At 32.7% G+C, this 18835-nt stretch overlaps 2 protein-coding genes across 4 annotated transcripts in view; one reads left to right on the top strand and one right to left on the bottom strand.

The window, feature by feature from the left end:
* Positions 1-13079: 13079 nt before the first annotated feature.
* On the bottom strand, positions 13080-16692 carry LOC127701355 (uncharacterized). The gene is made up of 2 exons (XM_052205249.1): positions 16598-16692; positions 13080-14518 (listed from the first exon to the last, which is right to left on the bottom strand). The coding sequence occupies exon 2, from the start codon at positions 14508-14510 to the stop codon at positions 13896-13898; it is 615 nt and encodes a 204-aa protein (XP_052061209.1). The 5' UTR covers positions 14511-14518; positions 16598-16692; the 3' UTR covers positions 13080-13895.
* Positions 16693-16705: 13 nt separating this feature from the next.
* The window catches only part of LOC127701257 (piezo-type mechanosensitive ion channel component 1-like), a 128180-nt gene continuing 126050 nt past the window's right edge, over positions 16706-18835 (top strand). For all 3 annotated transcript variants that reach the window (XM_052205077.1, XM_052205076.1, XM_052205075.1), the window contains exon 1: positions 16706-16820. The gene's annotated coding sequence lies outside the window, so the exon portion shown is untranslated. The remainder of the gene's footprint in view (positions 16821-18835) is intronic.

Raw genomic sequence — 18835 nt, 5'->3', positions numbered from 1 at the left:
TAAGATCTACAAAAAAGTTAATATGACCATAATTGTCAATTGACTCCTTAAGGAGTTATTGCCCTTTTAAAGACAATTTTACACAATTTGTTCATCAAGTTTGCTAACATTTAAAAATCTTCTCCTCTGAAACTACTGGACCAATTACCTTCAAACTTTAACTAAATGTTCCTTAGGGTATCTTGTTAATAAATTATATCCGAAGTTTGTATCCATCGACAAACATGGCCGCCATGGCTAAAAATAGAACATAAGGGTCAAATGCAGTTTTTGGCTTATATCTCAAAAACTAAATCTTTTAGAGCAAATGTGACATGGGGTAAAATTGTTTAATTGGTCAAGATCTATCGTTCCTGAAATTTTCAGACGAATCGAACAACCCATTGTTGGGTTGCTGCCACCGAATTGGTAGTTTTAACAAAATTTTGCAGTTTTTTTTTATATTATTTTGAATATTATTATAGATATATATAAACTGTAAGCAGCAATAATGTTCAGCAAAGTAAGATCTACAAAAAAGTTAATATGACCATAATTGTCAATTGACTCCTTAAGGAGTTATTGCCCTTTTAAAGACAATTTTACACAATTTGTTCATCAAGTTTGCTAACATTTAAAAATCTTCTCCTCTGAAACTACTGGACCAATTACCTTCAAACTTTAACTAAATGTTCCTTAGGGTATCTTGTTAATAAATTATATCCGAAGTTTGTATCCATCGACAAACATGGCCGCCATGGCTAAAAATAGAACATAAGGGTCAAATGCAGTTTTTGGCTTATATCTCAAAAACTAAATCTTTTAGAGCAAATGTGACATGGGGTAAAATTGTTTAATTGGTCAAGATCTATCGTTCCTGAAATTTTCAGACGAATCGAACAACCCATTGTTGGGTTGCTGCCACCGAATTGGTAGTTTTAACAAAATTTTGCAGTTTTTTTTTATATTATTTTGAATATTATTATAGATATATATAAACTGTAAGCAGCAATAATGTTCAGCAAAGTAAGATCTACAAAAAAGTTAATATGACCATAATTGTCAATTGACTCCTTAAGGAGTTATTGCCCTTTTAAAGACAATTTTACACAATTTGTTCATCAAGTTTGCTAACATTTAAAAATCTTCTCCTCTGAAACTACTGGACCAATTACCTTCAAACTTTAACTAAATGTTCCTTAGGGTATCTTGTTAATAAATTATATCCGAAGTTTGTATCCATCGACAAACATGGCCGCCATGGCTAAAAATAGAACATAAGGGTCAAATGCAGTTTTTGGCTTATATCTCAAAAACTAAATCTTTTAGAGCAAATGTGACATGGGGTAAAATTGTTTAATTGGTCAAGATCTATCGTTCCTGAAATTTTCAGACGAATCGAACAACCCATTGTTGGGTTGCTGCCACCGAATTGGTAGTTTTAACAAAATTTTGCAGTTTTTTTTTATATTATTTTGAATATTATTATAGATATATATAAACTGTAAGCAGCAATAATGTTCAGCAAAGTAAGATCTACAAAAAAGTTAATATGACCATAATTGTCAATTGACTCCTTAAGGAGTTATTGCCCTTTTAAAGACAATTTTACACAATTTGTTCATCAAGTTTGCTAACATTTAAAAATCTTCTCCTCTGAAACTACTGGGCCAATTACCTTCAAACTTTAACTAAATGTTCCTTAGGGTATCTTGTTTATAAATTGTATCCGAAGTTTGTTTCCATCGACAAACATGGCCGCCATGGCTAAAAATAGAACATAAGGGTCAAATGCAGTTTTTGGCTTATATCTCAAAAACTAAATCTTTTAGAGCAAATGTGACATGGGGTAAAATTGTTTAATTGGTCAAGATCTATCGGCCCTGAAATTATCAGACGAATCTAACAACCCATTGCTGGGTTGCTGCCACCGAATTGGTAGTTTTAACAAAATTTTGCAGTTTTTTGTTATTATTTTGAATATAATTATAGATATACATAAACTGTAAGCAGCAATAATGTTCAGCAAAGTAAGATCTACAAAAAAGTTAATATGACCAAAATTGTCAATTGACCCCTTAAGGAGTTATTGCCCTTTAAAGACAATTTTACACAATTTGTTCATCAAGTTTGCTAACATTTAAAAATCTTCTCTGAAATACAGGTGAGCGATTCAGGCTCTTGAGAGCCTCTTGTTTTTATTACAAGACCTTAAACATAAGTTGAAAATTGGCATGTAGAAAGGTGATACATGAACAATTCAGGCTATACCTGTTTCTATGAAGTTACACTTAAGGTAAAATATTTAGAAAGCTATGGAAATTGAAAAAAAAAAATGGTTGAATAGATAGGGATTTTGAATTGATGGTTAATAATTCAATAGAAAATTACTGCAAATCAGCAAATAGCAAGAAAATTAGATTCAGTATCCACATTTTTACTATAGAACCTCCGGTAAAAAATTATTTTTGCCAGAAAAATAATCATAGCATTGTTCAGGGTTAATATCAATTCACTTAATATTTCCATTTTAAAAGAGACCAAAATGTTTCCTTTATTTTCTTTTCTGCATCGATTTTCTGTACACAACTTTACTCTGAACATTATACATAAGATCGTGTTCTTCAGCACTGTTACTTACTGTATTATATCTATACTAAATCTACTACCAGTCTTGAAGTACAGGCACTAATATCAGAGTGTAAATCGGGGTTTACACAGCATGTAACCCCCCCCCCCCCCTCTTAAGAAGTTGAGATGCATATATCCAGATTAAATACTTTGAGCTAACTTCAGTAACTGTGAGCTTTCCTTGATGTACAATTTAGTACTGCTTCTTCTGTCTTCCGTAAGACATTGTTTATGAGACAGAGTAAAGTGCTGTTTCTAGACTGATTTTTATTGTACAAACTTCTGTTATTTTTGTCTTTTCTTATTTTCACTGATTGAAATTGAATAAAATGCTTCGCTGAGCGCAGCTTGATACGACCGCAGAGGTCGAACCCTGAACAGTTGGGGCAAATTTGGACACAGTATTCAAGCTTGATGTTTATACTGTTTGAATTTGGATTGTGATCAAATTTTTGACATAATATAGGTTTCTGACACAAAATAAATGTGGTCAAAGATCTTACAAATCTATTGCGCAATACTGTGCAATTGAAGATTTCTTCTTGAAACTTTTAAAAAAATAGAAATTTGAAAAATTTTGAAAAAAAAATATGAATCCTTTAAAAAAATTGTAAACAAAAAATCCACCCCCCCCCCTCCCAACTTATTGAAATCCCCCTTGGAGCAATAACCCCAAAACTCAATCCCAGCCTTTCCTTTGTAGTATGGAATCTTGTAGTATAATTTCAGAGAGATCCATACACTTAAACACAAGTTATTGTCTCGAAACTAGAAAAATGCCTCTTTTTGGCCCCTAATTCCTACATGTTTAGGACAATTAACCCCAAATTCAATCCCAGCCTTCCCTTTGTTATATGAAACCTTGTGGTACAATGTCTGAGAGATCCATACACTTACACACAAGTTATTGTCCGGAAACTAGCAAAATGCTTGTTTTTGGCCCTTAATTCCTAAACTGTTTTCCCCATAACCCTTAAAATAAATCCCAACCTTCTACTTGTGGTATTAAACATTGTGGTACAATTTCAGAGCAATTGAAATACTTATACACAAGTTATTGTCCTGAAACTAGATAAATGCTTGTTTTGGGCCCCTTTTGGGTCCCTAATTCCTAAACAGGTGGGACCATCATCCCTAAAATCAATCCCAACCTTCCTTTTGTGGTATTGAACCTCCTAAAAAAAAATTTCATAGAGATCCATAAATGTGTCTTTGGATGACGACGCAGACGATGCAGATGACGAAGATAACGCAGACAACGACATCATACCATTATACGATCCCAAAATTTTTTTTGTGGTCGTATGAAAATGAAGGGGTTGAAAAATGGTTTAACACTGCCACCTGTCAATGTATTAGTCCGGAGTCAGGAACATTGTCAGAGGTTGTCTTATATATAATATTTAAGGTTTTTTCTTGGTCCTTGAAGATAACAAAAATTGTAAAAAGCAGTTATCAAGTAGTCTGTTAAATTCATTCCCAACTTTCTAGACTTTGTAATGAAGAGCATGAGACATGGAATAGAACTGTATACCCTACTGCATTCACCCCAAATTTTTGGTGGAGAGCTTAAGACATGGAATAGAACTGTATAACATGCTGCATTCACCCCAAGATTTTGGTGGAGAGCTTGATACATAGAATAGAACTGAACACCCTGCTGCATTCACCCCAAGTTTTTGGTGGAGAGCTTAAGACATGGAATAGAACTGTATAACCTGCTGCATTCACCCCAAGATTTTGGTGGAGAGCTTGATACATGGAATAGAACTGTACACCCTACTGCATTCACCCCAAATTTTTGGTGGAGAGCTTAAGACATGGAATAGAACTGTATAACCTGTTGCATTCACCCCAAGATTTTGGTGGAGAGATTGATACATGGAATACAACTGTACACCCTGCTGCATTCACCCCAAGGTTTTGATGGAGAGCTTGAGACATGGAATAGAACTGTATAACCTGCTGCATTCACCACAAGTTTTTGGTGGAGAGCTTGAGACATGGAATAGAACTGTATAACCTGCTGCATTCATCACAAGTTTTTGGTGTAGAGCTTGAGACATGAATAGAACTGTATACCCTAATGCATTCACCCCAATTTTTTGGTGGAGAGCTTAAGACATGGAATAGAACTGTATAACCTGCTGCATTCACCCCAAGATTTTGGTGGAGAGCTTGATACATGGAATAGAACTGTACACCCTGCTGCATTCACCCCAAGTTTTTGGTGGAGAGCTTAAGACATCGAATAGAACTGTATAACCTGCTGCATTCACCCCAAGATTTTGGTGGAGAGCTTGAGACATGGAATAGAACTGTATAACCTGCTGCATTCACCACATGTTTTTGGTGGAGAGCTTGAGACATGGAATAGAACTGTATAACCTGCTGCATTCACCACAAGTTTTTGGTGGAGAGCTTGAGACATGGAATAGAACTGTATAACCTGCTGCATTCACCCCAAGATTTTGGTGGAGAGTTTGATACATGGAATAGAACTGTATAACCTGCTGCATTCACCCCAAGCTTTTGGTGGAGAGCTTGAGACATGGAATAGAACTGTATAACCTGCTGCATTCACCACAAGTTTTTGGTGGGGTTCATGTTGCTCAATCTTAAATGTATGTCCTTAATAATATAATGTCCTGTTGAGTTTGATTTCTCATGGCATTACAGATAACAGGAAGTTGATAATAAGAGACCACAAAGACAATCTACTAATGTTGACCTTTTATCAGTTACATTTTCAAGGGTATATTTATACTGCATGTAAGGCTTAATTATTAGGTCTGTTGCACAAACTTTTACCAATCTTTGCCTTTCAATGACTAATACTGTGTCTGGATCTTGGAACGTGGTTGTACCATCCTGTTTTGAAAAACAATTTTCAGTGATAAAGATTGAAAATTCTCAAATGTAAGATTTCATCAATTGTAATACTGTAGATGTACCGGTAACCAATTCATGAAATTGTGGTACACGTAGTTCCAATGGTAATATATAAGCCTACGAATGGTTTTCTTTATAGATTTTCAGCCAGATATAACTAATAATTGCGAGGTTGTATGGTGTGTACGGTTTTTTGCAAATTGATTTGCATAAAGTTTATATATACCTCTAACTTAATAAAAAATAAATGGAGAATGTGTCCCTATGGACACAGATGATGCCCCCGCTTGCATACAACATTATAAAGGGACATAACTCAAGAACGATAAAAGTGACACTTCCCAAATTTGTACTTGATCTGAGTTTTAAGGTAATAAGTATTGTGTATAGGTTTCATAATGTTTGGTTGGGGCAAACTTAAGTTACAGAACAGAAACTAAAAATTTTGCAATTTTTCAATTTATAAAGGGGCATAGCTCGATAATGATTAAAGTGATGCCACCAAAATTCAAATTTGATCTGTGTTTTATGGTAATAAGCATTGTGTATAAGTTTCATAACATTTGGTTGAGTCAAACTTAAGTTAGAGAACAGAAACTAAAAATTTGTAATTTTTCCATTTATAAAGGGGCATAACTCTAGAACGGTTAGAGCGACCCTACCAAAATTCAGTAATGATCTGTATTTGGTGGTAATAAGCATTGTGTATAAGTTTCATAACATTTGGTTGAGGCAAACTCAAGTTAGAGAACAGAAACTAATAAAATGCTCCGCTGGGCGCAGCTTGATACGACCGCAGAGGTCGAACCCTGAACAGTTGGGGCAAGTATGGACACAACATTCAAGCTTGATACAGCTCTGAATTTGGATTGTGATTAAATATTTGACACAGCATAGGTTTCTGACACAGAATGAATGTGGTCTAAGAACTTTAATTTTTTTAATTTACCTATAATGGTCCAATATCCAAAATCTAAATACATGGTAAGATTCAGCATCTCAAAGAATCCAAAGCATTCAATTTTTGATGAAATCAAACAAAGTTTAATTTTGGACCCTTTTGACCTCAATGTGGACAGATTTGATAACGGGGCCCAAAAATCAAAATACATAAAATTGAGAATGGAAATGGGGAATGTGTCAAAGAGACAACAACCTGACCATAGTACAGACAACAGCAGAAGGTCACCAATAGGTCTTCAATGCAGCGATAAATTCCCGCACCCGGAGGCGTCCTTCAGCTGGCCCCTAAACAAATATATATACTAGTTCAGTGATAATGAACGCCATACTTAACTCCAAATTGTACACAAGAAACTAAAATTAAAAATAATACAAGACTAACAAAGGCTAGACGCTCCTGACTTGGGACAGGCGCAAAAATGCGGCAGGGTTAAACATGTTTATGAGATCTCAACCCTCCCCCTATACCTCTAGCCAATGTAGAAAATTAAACGCATAACAATACGCACATTAAAATTCAGTTCAAGAGAAGTCCGAGTCTGATGTCAGAAGTTGTAACCAAAGAAAATAAACAAAATGACAATAATACATAAATAACAACAGACTACTAGCAGTTAACTGACATGCCAGCTCCAGACTTCAATTAAACTGATTGAAAGATTATGTCTTCATCATATGAATATCAGGCACAATCCTTCCCGTTAGGGGTTTAGTATCATACCATCATAACATATATGAGAAGAACATAACCCGTGTCATGCCAACAACTGGTTTTTAAATAAATGTGTTTAGTGCCGATGCAAAGACCCTATAAGTGAATCAATATTAACGCCAAAATATGCAATCTTTAATGACCTGACAACAGTATTGTAACTATATCCCTTCTTAATAAGTCTATTTAAAGGTTTTTTTAGCTTCAGAGGTGAATACTGACATTTTTGTGCTTTATAAAGAATATTTCCATAAAAAATTGGATGTGAAATACCTGAACGTATAAGAAGTCTGCATGTTGAGCTATATTTACGAATGATGTCCTTATACCGATGATAAAATTTAGTAAATGTTTTGACTAGTTTGTGATATCGAAAACCCTGGTGTAATAATTTTTCCGTAATACATAAATTTCTCTCGTTAAAATCTAAAACATTGTTATATACACGAGCGAATCGTACAAGTTGAGATATATAAACACCGTAAGATGGTGACAAGGGAACGTCACCATCTAAAAATGGATAATTAACGATAGGAAATGAAAAATCATCTCTTTTATCATATATTTTAGTATTAAGCTAACATGGTTAGATTCAGCATATCAAAGAACCCCATATATTCAATTTTTGTTGAAATCAAACAAAGTTTAATTTTGGACCCCAATTTGGACCAACTTGAAAACTGGGCCCATAAACAAAAATCTAAACACATGTTTAGATTCAGCATATCAAAGAACCCAAAGAATTCAATTTTTGTTAAAATCAAACTAAGTTTAATTTTGGACCCTTTGGACCTTAATGTAGACCAATTTAAAAAACTGGACCCAAAATTAAAAATCTATATACACGGTTAGATTTGGCATATCAAAGAACCCCAATAATTCAATGTTTGATGAAATAAAACAAAGTTTAATTTTGGACCCTTTTGACCTCAATGTGGACCAATTTGATAAAGGGGCCCAAAAATCAAAATACATGGTTAGATTCAGCATATCAAAGAACCCCATATATTCAATTTTTGTTGAAATCAAACAAAGTTTAATTTTGGACCCCAATTTGGACCAACTTGAAAACTGGGCCCGAAATCAAAAATCTAAATCTATATACACGGTTAGATTTGGCATATCAAAGAACCCCAATAATTCAATGTTTGATGAAATAAAACAAAGTTTAATTTTGGACCCTTTTGACCTCAATGTGGACCAATTTGATAAAGGGGCCCAAAAATCAAAATACATGGTTAGATTCAGCATATCAAAGAACCCCATATATTCAATTTTTGTTAAAATCAAACTAAGTTTAATTTTGGACCCTTTGGACCTTAATGTAGACCAATTTGAAAACTGGACCCAAAATGAAAAATCTAAATACATGGTTAGATTCAGCATATCAAAGAACCCCATATATTCAATTTATGTTGAAATCAAACAAAGTTTAATTTTGGACCCCAATTTGGACCAACTTGAAAACTGGGCCTGAAATCAAAAATGTAAATACATGTTTAGATTCAGCATATCAAAGAACCCCAAGAATTCAATTTTTGTTAAAATCAAACTAAGTTTAATTTTGGACCCTTTGGACCTTAATGTAGACCAATTTGAAAACTGGACCACTGGACCCCAAAATTAAAAATCTAAATACACAGTCAGATTTAGCATAACAAATAAATAAATGTGGTCAAAGATTTTACAAATCTAATGCGCCGTACTGTGCAATTAAAGATTACTTCTTGAAATTTTTCAATATTTGAAATTTGAAAAAAAAATAATATTTGAAGAATAATTCTTTTTAATTTCTGAAATCTGAAATGAGAAAAAAATAACCCCCCACAATTTCTTTTTACCCCCCCCCCCCCCTCGCCTTTTCCCCCCAAAAATTCTTTCCCTCAAGATATGGTCATAATCTCAATTAAAATTTCCAATGGAATTTGCAACCATAATTACCCATTTAAATTTACCATAGTGCTATCTTAATCTATTTTATAATAGAATTTAAAATATGGTGTCAAATCTTTCATATGGTTTTTTTTGTAAAAAAAAAAAGATGCAACATTTGCAGATATTTTTACTGGTCTTCCTTTATAAATATGCATTTCTTTAAACATAATTTAAAAGCAGTGTAAGGGAAGTAATCAAAATGTTGTACATGGATTTCCTCCTTTACACTGTTTTAAATTGTCTTAATTGTTCATTAACCATTACTTTATACATAATTTAAAAGCAGTGTAAGGGAGGTAATTCTAATGAATTTGATTTATCTCCCTTACACTGCTTTAAATTATGTTTTGTACTAAAGTATTTGTCCATATAAAAATGCTTGTTTTTTTGCCCTTTTTTGGCCCCTAATTCCTAAAATTTTGAGGCAATTACCCCCAAAATCAATCACAGCATTCCCTTTGTGATATGGAACCTTGTGGTACAATGTCAGAGAGATCCATACACTAACACACAAGTTATGTCTGGAAGTTACAAAAATGCTTATTTTTGGCCCCTTTTGGCCCCTAATTCCTTAACTGTTGGTACCATTACCCCCAAAATCATTCCCCACCTTCCTTTTGTGGTATTGAACCTTATGGTAAAATTTCATTGAGATCCATTCACTTAAACAAAAGTTAGAGTGCGAAAACTAATGTGTCTTCGGACGACGACGCCAATGTCATACCAATATACGACCACAAAAATTTTTTTGCGGTCGTATAAAAATTTTGCAATTTTTCCATTTATAAAGGGGCATAACTCTAGATTGGTTAAAGTGACGCCACCAAAATTCAAATTTGATCTGTGTTTTGTGGTAATTAGCATTGTGTATAAGTTTCATAACATTTGGTTGAGGCAAACTCAAGTTAGAGAACGGAAACCAATTTTGGGATGTACGTACATACAGACGGACAAGGGTAAAACTTAATAACCCCTCCGCTACAGCGGGGGCATAAAAAAGTGACTCAATAGGAAGACTAGCAGACCTCCATCACTTTTCACTTAATAAGTTTTAGTGCAATTAATTATCCAATAAGTCTTAAACTATTCTGAAGGTTCTGAATAAAAATTATCATTTTGGTCCCTTGCACAAAGTTATAAAAAATGTTGCTGGAAAACTATTGGACACATGCCACAAACTGGGTACCCACTATATTATTTAATAATTAAACAAAGATTAAGTTCCACAAAACGGAAAACCTTAGAAATTATAATTTAAGTCTGTCCAAATTAGAAGGAAACATATTCAATATGCATGCAATCACAGTGGAAAGTTTGAATAATGTTCATTGAAATCTGTTGAGTTAGGTATTACACAAAAACTAGGTGCCCTCTGACAAAAATGACATTGTTCCACTCATGAGGAACCTGAGAGAAATTAATTCAAATCTGTCCAAAAATTGAATTAGAGGTACACATCAGGTGCAGATGCAGGAATTTAAAAAATGGGGACCCCCTGACAAGGCAACATTTGGAGTGATACAATGTACGGGTACAGGAAAAATTCTAGGCATTTATCATTTATGAAGCTCCATTAGGGGGCTGAACCCCTGGGTTCTCCCCCCATCTCTGCCACTGCACATATTCAATATGTGTTCAATCACTGTGCAAAAGTTTGAATAATGTTTATTGAAATCTATTGAGTTAGCCATTACATAAAAAAAGGTGCCCTCTATAGTATTCAATGACAAAAAAAGTTCCGCCCATGGAAAACCTGAGAAAAATATATTCAAAATTGGAGATACACATCTTCAATATGTTTGCAAGAACTGAGCAAAGTTGAATAAAATTGAAGGAAAACTGTTTTGAGTTGGGCATGACACAAACTATATCTTTGATCAGACGGATATACTGATGAGGGTCTGGATGGGGCTTATTTTGTAAAATTCTCATGAAAATGATTGTATTATTAAATTTTCATGTAAGTTGATGAATTCTTTATTCTGTTCATTGTTCATTTCTGTAATCAGTATTGTTTTCCTAATTCTTTTATTTTCCAAAGTTATTCTTTATACTTTTGCACCCATTATTTTCTATTATTATATTTTTTACTCATTTTCTCTATTCATTATTTTTTTTTGCTATTATTCTCTATTTGGTAAACCCCATCCAGACACTCACTGATGGATTTGAGTGGTTACTTAAAGAAGCAGAGCTTGAGCAGGAAAATATCCAATCTAAAAAGTTTACATGTTCATCTAATAACAATCTAAATAAAAAAGAAGCACAAAATATCTCTCACTACATTTATTTGCCACAATAATTGGATTTGGTTGTGTCAAGGTCATACTCTGAGATCTGAGAGGTTAATGATCTGACACAACTATATCCCTTCAATTTGTTCACTACATTCAAAAATAACAAAATATCAACATATTATATATCAAAATTATGAGTGCCACAAATGCCATTTTACAAATTATAAAAAAAAAATGATATGAGGCATAAACAAATGATTTATAATGAATATGAAAATGACACTTAATAAAATTTTATGAGTTAGAAACACCTATTCTGGATTTACCTTCATCAGGAACGCTTAAAGCCAAAAATTTGTAGCAAAGGATTTATAAGACCAGAAAAAGGGTATCGGTAATAACAAAGCATTTGCCTATTAAATATAAAATCTGCATTGGTTTTATCTGCTTTCAGTGCATCTAACTGGGAAGAACCTGTAGGAAAAAATAATTCCCCATGCATTTTTGTGGTCAGCAAATTCATAATTTTGGAATGTGTTTTCTTAGCAGGCTGTTTGTGAACAACTGTTGTAGGTACTATGGCAGTGACATTTGACCATGCAGAAAATAGTTAAGAATTTTTTTCATTAAATATTGATTTTTCGGATACATTAAGACTAAAGTATGATATTCTTTGAACAATATACAAAATATACCTGGATAATGGTTGTACAAAATAAAAATTATAAGGGAGGCACCTCATATTACATGAAAATTTCCAGTGCATATTGAAAACTATATGATCAAATCTAAAAGGTATCATTGGCATGAATCATTTCATTAGTCTAGTTAAACATTTCAACTTTTTTGCAAACATTACAAAAAAGATGGTTGAGGAAAGTCAGATAATCTATTGCTTATAGTATCTTAGGAAATGACCACACCATAAAAACAACATTTACCAATGAACCATGAAAATGAAGTTGAGATCAGATGAACCCTGCCAGACAGACATGTCTACACCATACGATTATATTTATTCCAGACACCACATATAGCTGACCTTTTGCTTATAGTATCAGAGAAGCTGTCGGATTTAACTACCAGAGTAGAAAATCTATAGATAATTAAAATGAGTTCCTTGGTTTAAATTAGAGAAACTTATGACAATATATAATAACAAGGGCATGAATTAAATCACACATTCACTTTGCAGAGTTGAGCGGTAAAAAAAAGATGTTGATGATGAAACTCTGACGAAGAATGTATTTGTGATATGACATACATGTATTTTTGTGTTTCAAATGAGTAAAAAATTCTATTGCAATTTGATGACTAGAATAAATCTCATGTATATATGTCTTATTTAGACTTGAAAATTTACTTAACATGCAAGTAAAACTTCAATTCATCAACCAGATTGTCAAAGACAGTGAGCATTAACTTTAACAGAACAAAACTTTAGATGCTGAATTATTTTCTTTTCTTTATAGATCTAATTTGTAATCATTTTTTTTAACAATTGCATTTTTATGGATATTTGTAAAAAAAATCATATTCTTAAGTTTTGTTCTTGTAAAATCTGGGGCTGAGAATTTTAGATACCTCTATTATAAACTGGCAAATACTGATTCTACAACAATTCATATAGGGTTCCATGTAACCCTGTTTCTTGCCTGTGATTGCTGCTGTCAGTTTAAAAGTATTATTTTGCATGCCACAAACTAAATTCATCTGTTAAAAAGAGAAAAAATTGCTACATGTGTATTTTTAGATCTTGGAAGCTTCTGGTTTAGTTTCATAACATTCAATGAAAGTTTCATAAAGTTTTGATGTAAAAAATACTTAATCCTAGACTGAAAGTAAATGTTAATTGCAAAACATATATCCATTTATTAGTAAAATACTGAAAAATGAAAAAAAAAATATTTCAAAAACTTAGATTCAGACATTATCTCTTAGTCATAAAAAAAGCTTCTGCCAAAGTTTCATTGATTGTTTGACAAAATAATTGATATCTTAAATACTTAAATCCACACTTATTTAAATGTCAACTGCCAACTACATGTATAAAGTCCTTTCATCAGTAAAATTCAAAAAAATCCAAATTTTGCTGTGGATACAGTATTTTGATCATAAAAAAGCTTCTGTCCATATTTTGTAAAATTTCATTGAGTTTTGACAAAGTTATTGATGTCTTAAAAAACATTAACAAACGACCAGAACCTAAATGTTGGATCGACAAATACTGAATAAAATACCTTTCACTCTAAATCCTTTTTTCAATCACATGCAAATCTATTGGAAAAAGTATAGTCACATCCTGAATTACAAAATTGTAGAAAAAATAGTTTATATAAAATTCATTTTTAAATCTTATAATTGAACTCAGCATAAGTATCCATGATATATCTGAAAAAAAAAATACTTATATTTTTCATTGGATTAAGTATCAATACAATGCATACCATTCTCAATTAGTATATAAAAGCTTGAATAACAAAATTAATGGTAAAAAAAAAATCAAAAACAATTGGAAATAAGGCTGTAAAATTATAGTATGAACTTCAAAAATTTTGCAAATAATGTTTTGTATTGCTACTGGGTGGTGGATCTACTGTTGGAAATGAGTACCAAAACATAAAATTTCCAATAACAAGACCATAGTGAAGGATATCTACTTTGTAACATGGTCCTATCTGTCCTTCTGAACCGCCAATCAATCCAGAAACAACATACAATACTGCAGCACCGAGACCATACCAATTTCTATACATAAAACACAGCAGGAGGATTGTCAACATTGCGAATCCACTGACGGCTTGAGTTGTAAGCTGTCTCATATTTGTTGGTAGGAAGAAGGAAGATACTGCAACAATGGCAACAAATATTATTATCTTGTTTGCTAGGACAGCTGATCCGTAAATGCCACAAAATCCTAAAGCTATTGCCGGAATGCCAAATGTGGCTGCTAACCATGAAAAGAATTTGTGACCCTTGAAAATTAGTGATCCCTCTGGGTTCTCCATACTGAATCTAAGGATGCCTATGGACGCTGCTATTCCTTGGATAATTAGTCCAACAGATGGCTTAAGATGGTGGCGATATAACTGGTTTGCAACATAAAATGCTGAAATTGCTAGGATGAGATCACTCAGTGAGGTACTAAGTTGCCGAGGCATTATCAATTCTACAAAAGAAAAAAGTAAACTCATTATTTACATTTTCTCATAGGTACTTGAGGACAGGAAATTTTTTTTAGCCCTCCCCCTTTTTACCAAAATCTGTTATTTTTTTGTTTTCTATTAGTTTCAATTATTTTCATGTTTTACTGTATTATATAAACATAAATATACTAGAAATAACTTGTATTTGCTATTTACTATCACATACCTGCAAACTTTTGAAAATCCCCATGGAGGATTTTAGTGCACGACAACAATTTCAAAGGTTACAATTCTTTGTAGCATTTTTTTGCGCGTGCTGTTTTGTGGTATAGAAAAAGTGTCATATTTGTATTATGAGCTTACAAGCCTTTTTCTTCTGTTTATCTGCATGATTCTAGTTATTATATCAGTAGAAAAGATGAACATGTAGCTAGAATAACAGGATTTATTTTCTTGTGTAAGAATATTAAATGATTGTTCACTTTTCCAATATAAAATTTTGTACAAAGAAGGACATTTATTTGGTCCTTGTGAAAAATAAAGAATAGTACATTGTACTTTAAATGATTTGGAAATTTAATTTAATACAAAAATGACAACTGTAGTGTATGATATTTTACAGCAAGTGTAATGTCAATAAGTTAGTGAATAAACTACTATTTATTATCTTTATGGTAGTACTGCATCATTGAATTTTGTCAATCAGCCATGCTTTTATTCTTAAGCTGTGTAAGAACCTCCTTGCAGATGAAAATTCACCTGCCATGTTCACGATTTTACAATTCTAACTAACACACAGAGGAATACAACACAAGTTCAAAATTTAGCATGTCCCAATAATCATGAGAGAAAACGTTTTTGATTGGCTTATTAATTTGATCATGAGAAACACAGACTTTGATTGGCTGATCACGATTGTCTTCCCATGGGAACAGTTCAAAATCAGGAACAATCTTTTTTTTTCGTGTAGATTTTTCACAAAATTGTGTTTTAGAGCTTTTTTCAGGATCAAGATCGTGCAATCGTGACAAGGTGTCAAAATCGTGTAGTAAACGCCTAAATCGTAAAAGTTGGCAGGTATGCTATCAATTCTACGTTTACTATCCACAGCGGTCACTGATATATTATTATATAGAGAGAAGGTATCTCACTTCGTACATAATATTTCCTATTTTACTACGTGAATTCTAGGAGGAATCCCAAGTCTAATTCATAAAAATATTTAATTTCCTTCTGGTCGGTGGGCATGATTTGTTTCTGCTATTATTTCTCTTTTGAAGCAGTCAGCACTTTTAATGAAATTCGACGTCTGTCGTCAGAATGAATCAATTTTTCTCATCTTGTCGTTGTATTTCGATTCTTAAATGACGGAAGAATTGTATGGAAGAGAACTCTAATTCCACGCCAAATCCTACAAATTCGCAAGTAGGAGAGATCGATTACAGGGAGGGACTGAATTATTCGGGTTAGGCCATCCCTAGCTAAATTATCAGCAGTTAGTGGATCTGTCTCAAGCAGGTTTCGGTTTATTTATACTTTATACTGTTATGATGAACTTTGGTATCTTATCATGCTGTACATTTGTTTCAGGAACCAGATTTCGTGCGGAATTTAAAGTTGTCGCCCATACAATACTTCCGTCATTTAAGAATCAAAATACGACAAGTTAAAGGTTAACTGTCCCTATTGTTGTTTTCATGTGTTCAGATAGGTACACAATAGATTGCAAGTTCTGTCACTTCAGCAGAAAACTGGGCATCCCAACTTTTAGTAAAGTGCAGTAATTAATACATATAATGCTATTGATTATAGCCTGTATAACTAGAAAATGCACTTTCACGTCTTTTGCCATCTTCCTACTTTAAATCCAGTCTAAACAAATATTTCTCTCTCTACAAAGGGATAATGTTATCCCTCTATAGAAGGGTGATCACTCTATGCAGGTATTATCAACATATACCTGATATAGGGTGTTTGGTCCCAACCTGATAATGAGGAGAGTTTTTCGAAATAAGTAATTGGTTTTGGTAGCTGTACTAATGCGACCAGAAATGTTGGACTTGATTCTTCTTAAAAGATGAACTTTTTTGATGTGTCATTACCTTTAAATGTGCAAATTTGAACCTAAATTTTTAATGTTTAACAGGATCTGCAGTTTGGAATATCCGGAAATGTAAACAATCATTCGTTTCCGGTGGAATAAGAGTCTTGATGATAACAGAGGGCGCTCACGTGAGCATCTGTCATGCTGATGATGTGAGCATTGTGGCGTTAAAACAGACGCTTCTTATTCATGACAAAAAGATTGCAACCCAGGTGAAAAAGGTAAAATATTAATGCTTTATCTCAAAGTAATTCTTTATCGTCAATGAATAATATTGTCAACGTATAATGCATTTTTGTTCTGCTATGTCAACAATGTGCTTTGCACAGATTCATTTTCAATTTCATATGAATCACAGTTACTATATTCTATAGAAGTATGTTTTCATTTATTTTTTTAGATAAACAATATTTTCGACGTTTACGTACATTTATTGTTTAATGTTTACAGCAATGAACAGGTCCCAGTAAATAACATATGTAGATATTTTACATGTAATAATAAACGTGATAAAACACGAGTTTCCTTCTAAAATATAACATATTTACAAATGTACCATTGGGGATTGAACTTGGGACCCCAGGCAGGTACAGTTAGTCAACTTTATACCAAATGACATAAATTAATACCCCACTGGCACAGATAATGTAGGGTCCTTAAAGACATATTAGACCAAAGTAAACAAAGGCTGTTCTAAACTTCCTAAATCTTAACCAATTTCTTTTTCCAGTTAGGGTGCTATTTTAAATTGTTATTGTCCTTTGGCTTAGTTATTACTTGGTTAGTATAGTAATGTCTTACTCTGTCAGGGTAAATATGGCACATTGGAAAGGGAAATAATGCTCTACTATGTTATGAATGAAAGAGGGTGACACAGTATATTTGATTATTACTCATTAACACAAAGATTTTAAAACATGTTTTAAAATTGTTATGGATGCACTGTCTTTGATCATGGCTTTGGGAGCTTCAGCTCAATTACTATTTTATAACAATTTAATCAATACATTCTTGAATAAGCACATTGTAAGTTAATTAAATTCAATTTACTCAAATGCTGAAATAATTAGTTTTATAGCTAAAACAAGATTAATATGAAACTTGCATGACACTTGTCAATTTATGTGTTTTGTTCATTTGTTTTATTTGTCTATGTATATATTTGTGTGCATCCTATTTGGGATTTCTACATTTATCTTTTGGTCCCACATCATATTGATATAAAAATACATAAATGAAAATAAAAAATGGACATTTGACCAATTTTCTGATTTTGACATTTTTCTTTTTGTATACATTTGTGCTCCTCTTGGCAGGTAGAATATTTTTAAATTTAAGTTTAAGGAAATTTTTGAAGAAAGCTGCAACTGCATTACCAAAACAACATTAAACTGAAACAGGCTGGTTTAAATGACACAAACTGTCCTTGTACATTGGAAATTTTTTAAAATCTTGTCTTTTGACAAAAATGGATTAAAACCAGTCAAAACAGAAAAATTAAGGCACTTCCATTTCAAGCTATTTAGTTTTTCCTGTAGATCATATAAGCTGACATGAAGTCATAATAGAGAATAGGTAGACTTGGATTATTCATACACCCACATGGTGCAAAAAATAAGACAGTCTAATAAAAGCATATACGCTTGTGAAATGATCCTATGGCGGTTTTCTGATGGATTCATAACATGTTATATAACCAACGTGTCAGCTGAGTACTCCCTCACTTTTCAAAAAAGTCAAAAGTTGTGTCTTTTTCCTGATGATCTAGCATGTAATCACTCATAGGCCTCATAAACGTTCCTATATATGATATTCACAAAAAAAAAAGATTTGTTTTTATGTTAAACTTGCTGATACCGGTACATGTCTAATTCCATTTTATGAACTACATGTACATGTGCATTTTATTATGCACCTCAAATTTGGAATGTAAGTTTTGAAAAGGATCTAAATATTCTGAAAGTAGCAGCTATTTATATCTTTTGAACAATACATGTATGTCCAACATTTATCAGGCTTATTTTGAGGGTAACCCTTGGAAAGAAAAAAAACTCTTTTGGTCAGTAGGTCCAATATCAATGTATTGCCTCTTTTTAACGTAAATTGTCAGCAGACGAGTTTTCATCACCAATATAAAAAAATATATAGTTTTTGATTCAAAATTCTGTTTCATCCATCTACTTTAAATCAATAATGATTGCAACTCAGCTCATGGTGCGTCTGGAATTTTATTAAT

This window comes from Mytilus californianus, unplaced genomic scaffold (assembly GCF_021869535.1).
Source record: "Mytilus californianus isolate M0D057914Y unplaced genomic scaffold, xbMytCali1.0.p SCAF_5, whole genome shotgun sequence".
Lineage (NCBI taxonomy): Eukaryota > Metazoa > Mollusca > Bivalvia > Mytilida > Mytilidae > Mytilus > Mytilus californianus.
This window is presented reverse-complemented; position numbering and strand designations above follow the sequence as displayed.

Bases quoted from the DNA above. Each gene is read 5' to 3' on its own strand.
- LOC127701355 (XM_052205249.1), bottom strand. From the start codon at position 14,510: ATGCCTCGGCAACTTAGTACCTCACTGAGTGATCTCATCCTAGCAATT.